Genomic DNA, 9,502 nt, shown 5'->3' with positions numbered 1-9,502 from the left:
CGCAGCCGCGGCCCATGGAGCCCGCTGGCCTGCACCCGGGCCGCTTCGGGCCGCTGCTCTGCCTGCTACTCGCCGCGTCTTGTGCTTGGCCAGGTAAGCAACCCTACTTTCCGCCTCTGCCCTCCCCAGACTGTGGGCTTGGGCCTCTCAGACCGCCGCTGGGAGCCGCTCGGCTATTGCGGAACAGCCATAGGGGGAGAGATGCCTGTAACCAGGGTTACAGATGCAGACACCGAGGCCCAGAGAAGGCGGGCGACTTGGCCAAGGTCACACAGCCCAGGCTAGAACCCAGGTTAAAACTCTTCCTATGAAGGCTTGTCTGGAGCTTAGGGATGAGTTGGTTCACCCACTCCTTGCCCAGGTGGGAGAAGCAGGCTGACAGTGGCTTTCAGAACTGGGCACCCTAGTGTCTGCAGAAGCTAGACACATGCTTTCCACAGGTTTGACATCGGGGTCTGCGAAGGGAGGTGGAGGCAGAGGCACTTCGTGGAAAGAAACCGGAACAGGCTGTTGGATTAGGCAAGAGTGAGCTCTCTCTGGTCGCAGAGTCCACAGTGTTAGTGTATGGGGAGCTAAAGAGACAGGAAGGAAGGCCCGGGGCTGCAGTGATCAACAGATCCTTCCTGAAATTGCGATAGATTGTCCCTGTGGTTGGCACAGCCTCTGGCAGCATGGTCCCCTCCCTGCTGCTCACTGCGCCCCTTCCCTTCTGCTGTCCTCGCAGCCCCCTGCAGTTTAGTCTCTCCTCCGGGCTGTTACCTGTGGCTCCAGCATGTCTTTTTGTCGGCCTACATCAGACACCTGGCTATCTTAAGCGGGCAGGCTCTGAAAGCTAGTGTGTGTTCGCCAAGGGGTGAGGTCACCATTCTGGGAGTCCTGGTTCTTAAAAGGATTCTGCAAAACTGTGGGTCCCCCTAGGAGGGTTGAGGGGCCACAGAAATAGGGTTGGGGAGGGAAAGTAATCTGGGGAACGTTGTTTTATGGCCTCTTGAAGCAATATTCTGGGCAGAGGGGTGCCTGCACCTCCCACTCTTGGGCAGGGAGATAGAGATGAGCTCACTATACCCCCACCCGCGTTTGCCTAGAGACTGGTAACCATCTAATAGCAAGGAGAAAGAGAGAACTAAGCAAAGAGTGGGTGGAAAGAGAAGTGGGGGGGGGGCTGGACAGCAGCTTCTCTCTGCCTGCAGTTTCCCCTGAAAACCACAAGACGCTCCCCAACCCCTAGTTCTTTTCAGTTAAAACAGGGTCCTTGCAGGGTGGGTAGAAGCGCTGGTAGATTTCACATCTGTCCTCTGAGTGGATTTCATCTTCACCTTCCTGCTTAAACCTGCCATTCATCTCTACAAAAATTCCAGGCTCCTGCCCTGCCTTCCTCCCCCTGGCTTGGAAATGCACAGGTATCTCTCATAAGTGCTTAATTTTCCTAAAGCAGGGAACTGGGCTCAAGTTAATTTCTGAATGTCTATTCCTGACCCTTCTCTGCCCAGGACCCTGTGGTTCAGTCACTGGCAAATGAGCAGTGACACTGATTAACAAGTGTTCCAATGGGCAGCCTGCCTTAGCTGGGGTGCTGGCTGGGAACACCAACACCTTTCTTGCTAGCACATCTCCCCCTTTTGCCTGTAAAAACAATCTATAAAATGGTAAAGATTGGACTATAAAACTTCCGTTCCAATCCATTCAGCATCAATAGCCTGAGAAAGTAGGAGCAGCAGAGGGGCCTGGATTAACTTTAAAATAAATAAATCTTAGGAGGCAAGAATGAATTTCTTGGTTGAGGATGGTGGGGAACGGATGAGGTATGGCCATCAGAGCTCCCAGCAGCCTTCACTGTGTGTTTCTCTGTGTACCCTTGGCCCAGGATGGAATTCATCTGGACTGGTTAGAAGATGGGACTTCAGGCTCCTCTCTCTGTGATTGGTGGCATGGAATTTACAAGGAAGCAGAAGAGAGACACGATAGAAAGACAGGAAGGTAGAAAAGGCAGTTGTCCAATTTTCTAAGAAAATAAATTTGTTCTAGTGAGAAACTTAAATGTCAGGCTTAGAAAGGAGGCTTTGGCTTGAATGACTGCTAGTTTCTCTCAGAGCTGTCATCCTGGGAGGTGTCATGTGACTGCTGTGGCTTCACATGATCACTGGTGAGGGGTGCTGGTCATGTGAATTATCCTGGTTGGGGGTGGGTAAAAAGTTTCCAAAGATTGCATTTGGCACAAGGGCTGCCAAAGGGAAATTCTAAAAAGATTCCGATGAAGTCATCACCCTGTGTTCCTGGAGCCAATGTAAGGGCCCATTTTCTGACACAAACTGAGCTGAGAGAGACTTGGGACACCTGGGGTTCCTGACTCTGAGGCTAAAAGGCCTGACACTGAACCTGCAGGCTGCCTGCTTGGACCCATTTAGGCCTTGGAACCTCAGGGTCACCTCCAGGCATACCTCAGATGAACTCCTTTGCCTTGGTCTAAAGGAGGCCAAGCCAAGTTGGGGTTCCAGCCTTGGGGGCAGTGGAGCTCTCCATGAGCCTCTAACCCTTCATGGGGGTTGATATTTTGGTGACTCTTTTGTACTTTCCAGAGTGATAAAGTTGCTCTCACTTCCGCTTTCTTAGGATGAGATGGGCTGGGGGTTTGACTCTGCCATGGCTAGGCTATGAGGAGGTCTTGTAAAGCCATGAGTTCTCCAGGTACTTTCTGGCCATTAATTTTTCCTTTACCAACCCCGCAGATACTCATGGTGTGATTCATTCTTTTGCTTGCATTCAGCAGGGATGAAGTCCTAATGTGAACCATGTGTTGAGAGAGGGAGGAGAAGCAGTGTTTATTAAGCAGTTAACTGCATTCCAGGCTGTGAGCTTTAGCTATGCTATCTCATCCATCAACATGCAGGATTTGGCTCTTATCCCCATCTCACAGATGAGGAAAATGGAGTCCAAAATTGGGGACATAAAGCTAGTGGTAAGAGGTAGGGTGACTGTTGAGTGACTCCAATGGAAGCAATTAAATGACTGAATCTGTATTTCATACTCTTAAGCTAAAGGAGAGGGTGAGAGGAGGGGCCCATTTGGGTTTAAATGGAAAGTTAGGGCCAGGCTTCTTCTCTGGGCAGAAGTTTTAGACTGAGTCACAGATGTCCCCTGAAAGCTGTCCAAGGGTGGAGCTCTAGCAGCCCCTTGGCCTTTACAAGTAACAAAACATGGGGAGTGAACCCCCATCTGGGCTGCAGAGCTCTGGAGCCCCCAGAGCTGGAATGTTCCTGCATCTTCCCGGTGCCCTTTGCAACAGATGGAGAGGGGGTGTGAGAGAGGAAGGGAGTCTAAAAGTGTTGTGCAGATCCCACACGTACCCGCTCGCTGCTTCCAATGGCTCAGTGCGACAGGTTATTTTCTTATTTGTAGACTTGGACTGATGAAGGTTTCTCCCTCCTTTCTCTTTTCCAATGTGCTCAGATTTCTTGCCTGTCAGCACAGCTCTGATCATGTCACTCCCCAGCTCAAAACTGTTGAGCTGTTGGTCCAGGTTTTCTTTTTAAAAAAAAAATAATAATAATAATAACAGCAGGGCCTGGGCATCCTTCCTGACAAGCCCTGTCTCTCACTGGATGTTTTCCAGCAGGCTGACCTGTTGAGTTGCTGCAGGAAACAGGGCTTCCTCCCTGAGGACTGGAGCTCTGCTGTCTACTCAGGAACATTGGTGTCTGAAAGACCAGAGGAGTCCCCTTGGAGGAATCCAAAGTCAGACATAATTGCCTAACATTACCACAACAAGGAACAAAACGCCTTAGTTTGTCTCTCAAACTAACCCGCATCTCTTATCTCTGAACCTTTGCTTAGGCTGTTCCTGCCATTAGAAATGCACCTCCCCATACCTCCTTGTCCTCCTGTTTCTGAACCCTGCCATACCTCCTGCTCTAAGTGATTTCTGCTTCGTCGGAGCCTCCAACCATGGATTTTTATCTGCTCCTGTGTGAGACTACTTACTGTATCCTCCTTGTGACCATGTACCTGTGTGTTTAGCTCTCGTACCTGCTTCTGGAACCTAAGCAACAGTGTAACTTCTCCACACAGAGACAAACATCGTTAGTGCAGTGAGAGCAAACCTGTTTTACTTATGCTGCAGTGAGCTGTTTGTATCATTGAGAGCTCTGAATGGTTCACCATCACTGGTCTAGGGCTACGCAATACCGAAGGTCCTGGCTGTTAGCCCAGCCTTACTACCTACTTGGGCAATATGCTGAGGCTCTGGGTCTCAGTTTTCTCATCTGTAAGATAAGGATGGAATTGCCAGCTCTGTTTTAAGGACTAAGTGGATGTGTGCATATATGACACTTCAGGCAGGCCTACTATGTAGTCAGCCGGCGCTCGGTGCAGATTAGCCACTGTTGTAATCAGTATTTTATTCTGATTTCTTCATCTATAAAGCGTCTAGCCGGGTGCTGGGTGCATAGTGAGGACTCAGGAAGCATCCGGGAGTGGCTGAGTGAGTGAATATCAATGTCGCTCTGCTTGATGTTTTCTCTGAAGCTTTTGTGCTGTTGGGGGATGGACAGGTTGCGCAGAAACCCAGGCTGGTACGCTGTAATTGCAGGTTTCAGGACTGAGTGCTGCCATGGATGTGTCCTGCCTCTAGGTGGCTTTGTCTTGATCCACAGGTCTGGAATTGTGGAATGCTGGAGAGGCTCCATCCTCTCATCCAGCACCTCACAGTGCAGCCCAAGAGAAAGAAAACACATGGACCTAGGGCCAGGCTTGGCAGAATGCCAAGCTGCCTGGGGTCTAGGCCAAGCCTTTTAAAAACTGAGCTGTGCTGGAAGTTTCCATCATGAAACCCAAAAATCTGTCAGGACCCTCAATTCCATGAGAAAATACTAAAGTAATAATAGGAACCACCATTTCTTGCTGGTTACCGGGCTCGGGCTTGGTGGGTGTGACCCTTGTGGTACCCGCATTAGTCCTGGGTAGTGTGCAACATTAGCAGCTGTTTCATTTGATCAGTGAGGTAACAGAGGCTCAGAGAGGTGAAGCAAGTTGGCCAAGGCCACCAGTGTCAGAATCAGACGACCACAGGGCCAGTGCTGTAGCTGTCACATTATTCTTTAGACATCACTTAGCCTTGCTTGTTAGGTAGGAAAACTGGGGCACAAAAGTGCTGGGGTGCCCTGCTCTTTTGTGGCTATGTTCATATTTCTGTCCATCAGTGTATCCTCCAGAAGGTGGGACAGTGGGTGTTTCCAAGAAGCACTTCCGTCCTCATGCTGGAGAAGAAAATATCTGTTTTGACAGCTGAAACCATTTTCCCAGCATTCTGGGGCAGGTCCTCTGGTGGTGCCCTCCACAGGATAGATCTTTCCTGCCTTGTGTTTCACCAAGTCCTCTATCCACGGAGATGCACACCAGCTGAGGTGGAAGTGGGAAATAATACAGAATTGGCTTTTGTGTCTGTAAGATTTCCTGGCACGTCCATTTTAACGAGGATGTTAGATACTGCAGATCAGCATAGGAGCCAGGAGAGATCAGGTGTTCGGATCAGAAGGAGATTGGAAGCTGGAGATTGGAGGGAGCAGTGGGCCTCCCTGCTGGGAGAGACCGCTGGATGGCGTGGGTGCTGATGCGATGCCAGGGCTGTCTCTGCTGCCCCATTCTTCAAGCGGATCTTCGGTATCCTCCAGAAATGGAAGCCCGTGGTAGGAGGAGGCACTCAGCACACGTGTGCTTGGCACAAACTAAGCCCTGAACACATGTTATCTTTTCAGTCTTTTTAATTTGGAAAATTTCAAATCTATGCAGAGTGAGGAGAAGTGACGCAATGTACCTCAGCTTCAGCACTGATCAGCTCCCCACCGTTCCTGCAGCACCTGCCCCTCGCCTTTCTGGGACCACGGGCTTGAGGGACTTACTGTAAAGTGTGTGCTAGAGCGGGTATCATCTCCCTAGTCTGTGCTCTCATGTGCATCTCCTCATGTGCAGCATTGCTTAATCCTCACAGTGAGCCACAAAGCATAGAGTCCTTCCCCATTTTATGGATCGGGAAACTGAGGCTCCCCAAAGCCACGCCATGCTCCTCCCAAGGCTACACAGCCTGTGAGCGTTAAAGCCTGGATCCAAGCCTCAGTTCACTTGTAACAACATTGCTATCTTTATTAAGCTCTTTTAATTGTAAATATTTATTCAACAATATTTTTGAGCACCTACTATGCGTCCGTAGTTTGAAAATCTACTTTGTACTGCAGGTGTTTGGGGAGGATACAGCTGTGGACAAAACAGGCAAAAAAACAAAACAAAACAAAACAAAAAAACACATGCTCTTATGGAGCTGACATTCTAGTGAAGAAGAAAAACCGGACTCAAGTAAACAAATTATGTTAGGTGGAGACAAGTGCTGGGAAGAAAACTAAAGTAAGAAGAGGAAATAGAGAAAGTTAGATGGGGATAGAAAGCAGACCTCACTGAGGAGCAGAGGTCTGGTGAAACTGTGGGAGCAGCTGTGGGAATATCAGAAGAGCCTTCCATGCCGAAGGACAGCAAGTACAAAGGCCCTGGGGCTGGAATGAGCTGGCTGTGGTCCAGGCATAGCAAGGAGACCTGTATAGGGACAATGCATGGAAACAGGGATGGAGAGATTGGGGCCAGACAAGTAGGATCTGGTTCACTGAGCACATCGGGCCATGTGATAGGATCAGTATGCATGATCTCACTGAATTCCCACCATAGTTCTGTGAGATGGGAACTATTATTTGGACAGAGAAAGTGAGTCTCAGAGAGGTGAATTGACTTATCTGAGATCTTGTAAGTGCAGAGCTAGCATTTGAATCCAAGCCCTGAGATGCTGCAGTATCTCATTGCTGCTTCTGCTCTTGCCTCTGTTGGTGTCTTTACCCATGGCAGCTGGAGTGAGTTTGTCCTTGTGCCCCACCTCTTGAGTTCCTGCTGCTTTTGGACTAACACCAGAGTCCTCACCCTGTGCCCTTTTCAGGAGCAGGTCACTCTCTTCACCGTCAGCACTTACTACTCTCCTGCTTCCATGAGCTTCATTCTTGATGACCTCCTTTCTGGCCCTTGTCTGCCCTGGCTTCTTTCCCATCTCAGGGCCTTTGCACGTGCTGTCTTCCTCCTCAAACACCTCTTCAGGCCTTGGCTGCCTTCACGTTTCCACTGCCATCTCACTTCCACAGATGCTGTTCCCTGCCACCCCATTCTAAATGAGGTTCACCTTGTGATTCTCCATCACTGTGCCAAATTTGTTTGCTTCCTAGTGTTCCTACCCATTTCTATATTTGTTTGTTTCAAGATTTCAGTGCTGCCTCCCTCACTAGCATACAAGCTACATGAGAATAGGGACTGTCCTAGCTTATTCACTGCTGGGCCTCACAGAACCTTAGCACAACCACGGCCCACAGTAGAGGGGTTAATCCATATTGCTTGAGCAGAGGAATAGGTAAATATAAGAATCGCTCTAAAGAGGACAGAGCCACAAGGTTGCAGGGGCAAACCTGTCCCCTGAAGGTCACACGGTCCCACCTCCGTGGCCCAGGCCGGGACTGGTCCACAAATCCCTGCCCATGATGCTAAACAGCAAGAAGCACAGAAGCTTCAGCACCAGGTGGGGCAAGAGGAGGAGGCAAAGAAAGCTCAGGATTTGTGTTTAAAATTCCAGCCCCACAGAACAGCCTGCCCCACTTCAGATGCCATGATGGGTAAGCAGCTCTGTGCACCTTGAAAGTTGGCACAATAGATGGCACACACTCTTGGACAGGGCTGGGCTGGGAGGGCCCAGCTTGGGGTCAGCCTGCCCCAAGGCCATCATCATTGCATGGAGTAGTCTGGGCAGGAGTGGGAGGGACAGAGTCAGACCCCTTGGCAGCTCCACGACCTTGATCAAGTGGTCGAGCTTTCTTGACCTTAGTTTGGTCCTCTGTGCGGTGTGGGTGGTGACAGCTTGTCTTCTTGGGTCCCTGCAGAGGTTGGTGAAGCTGTCACGCTCCAGGCAATGGTGCTCATTAGCCATTGTTACTATTTCTGTTATTATTGTATCATCATCATTTTATTATATCATCATTGGAGCAGTGGAGTCCCTGCTCCATTACCAGTGGGGAGACAGAAGCCCACTACTCTGCTACTCTTCCCCTTGGCCTGGTTGCTCTCTGGCAGGGCTTTCCGCTGCTGACCTCCTGCCCAGGTGCCAGTTTTGCCCTTTATCTTGATAGTTTCTCTGCTCCCCCTCTAGCAGGGTGACAGGGCAAGAACACTGTCTATGGGACCCTGTTGAGACCGAGCTCAAACCACATCCTGGCTCTGTGCCTTGTAACACGCATCTAATCCCTGCTCTAAGCCTCAGTTTCCCCGTCTACAAAATGGAAACATTATGGCTGTTTCTCCCTCACAAGGCCTGCGGAGGGTTAAAAAAATCTAAGAGCTGTGGAAAGTGCTTTTGTGAGCTACAAAAAGCTCTATAAAAGGAACCAGTGAATAGTGTCAGCTCGGGGAAAAATCCGTCCGGGGACTGTCTGCTGGCGGCAGCAGAGTGTGCTCAAACCGTGGCAAATGCCGTTTTATAAATGCATGTCATTTGTAAGGGGGCCTTTTTCTTGGCCTGGAAAGTGTGGGCACATCCTTGGCAGGTCAAGAATGCAGAAGCCAGAGCCAGAGCAACCCCCTCTCAGGGAGAGGTCATCACACATAGTGGTCATGGGCTGCCAGGTTTGAATTCTGCCTCCTGGGTCTCCATGGCCTCTTCTTTTTTTTTTTTTTTTAAATTGAGTTTATTGGTACATTTTAGGGATACAGTACAGTTACATTCATTATTGGGATCTTGTACCTTTACATGACAGGTCTTGGTTCTCATTTTTCCCCCTTGTCCCTGCCCTCCCTTCACCCCCTCCTCCCCTCCCCATTTACAAACTCTTTGTTTCCATTTTTTCATTTTCTCCTATTTTTTTCCTTTCCCTTATTACCTTTCCCCCACCCTTCCCACTTTCCCTACACCTTTAGCCCTTTTCTTCCCATTTCACAATGTCAGTTACCTCATTAGGATCTTATGTGCTATTATAGTTTATTCACACCAGAGAAACTAGTTGGTATTTACACATGTGTGACTTATTTATTTCACTTCAGAGTATATCCTCAATATGTATCCATTTCCTATGAATGAATCTAATTTCTCATTCTTTATGGCTGAGTAGTATTTCGTTTTATAGAAAAACCACATCTTCTTTATCTAATCTCCAACTGATGGGCAAATGGGCTGTTTCTAAGTTTTAGCTATTACAAACTGGGCCGCTATAAACATGGGTGTGCATATATCACTCTGGTATGATTCTTTTAATTTTTTTAGAAAGATACCCAGCAGAGGGATGGCTGGGTCAAATGGAACCTCTAGTCCCAGCTCTTTAAGGTACCTCCATATTGATTTCCATAGTGGTTGCACCAGTCTGCACTCCCACCCACAATGGAAAAGGGTTCCTTTCTCCCCACAATCCCACCAACATTTGTTATTTGTTGATTTCTT

The 9,502-nt window shown here is 49.1% G+C and overlaps 1 protein-coding gene across 5 annotated transcripts in view; it reads left to right on the top strand.

The window, feature by feature from the left end:
* The window catches only part of Sirpa (signal regulatory protein alpha), a 44,378-nt gene that overhangs the window by 1,708 nt on the left and 33,168 nt on the right, over window positions 1–9,502 (top strand). Inside the window, exon 2 of one of the 5 annotated variants that reach the window (XM_033761225.1) lies at window positions 1–93. This exon is cut by the window's left edge and continues 1 nt beyond it. In XM_033761225.1, the coding sequence (XP_033617116.1) occupies window positions 15–93 (79 nt within the window). In that variant the 5' untranslated portion in view covers window positions 1–14. Of the gene's footprint in view, window positions 94–1,877; window positions 1,978–9,502 lie in introns of those variants that run through there. The other 4 variants (XM_010611044.2, XM_010611041.3, XM_010611045.3 and 1 more) reach the window with 4 other exon arrangements.

This window comes from Fukomys damarensis, unplaced genomic scaffold (genome assembly GCF_012274545.1).
Source record: "Fukomys damarensis isolate Sample0158 unplaced genomic scaffold, DMR_v1.0_HiC HiC_scaffold_7, whole genome shotgun sequence".
In the NCBI taxonomy this organism is placed as follows: domain Eukaryota; kingdom Metazoa; phylum Chordata; class Mammalia; order Rodentia; family Bathyergidae; genus Fukomys; species Fukomys damarensis.
This window is presented reverse-complemented; position numbering and strand designations above follow the sequence as displayed.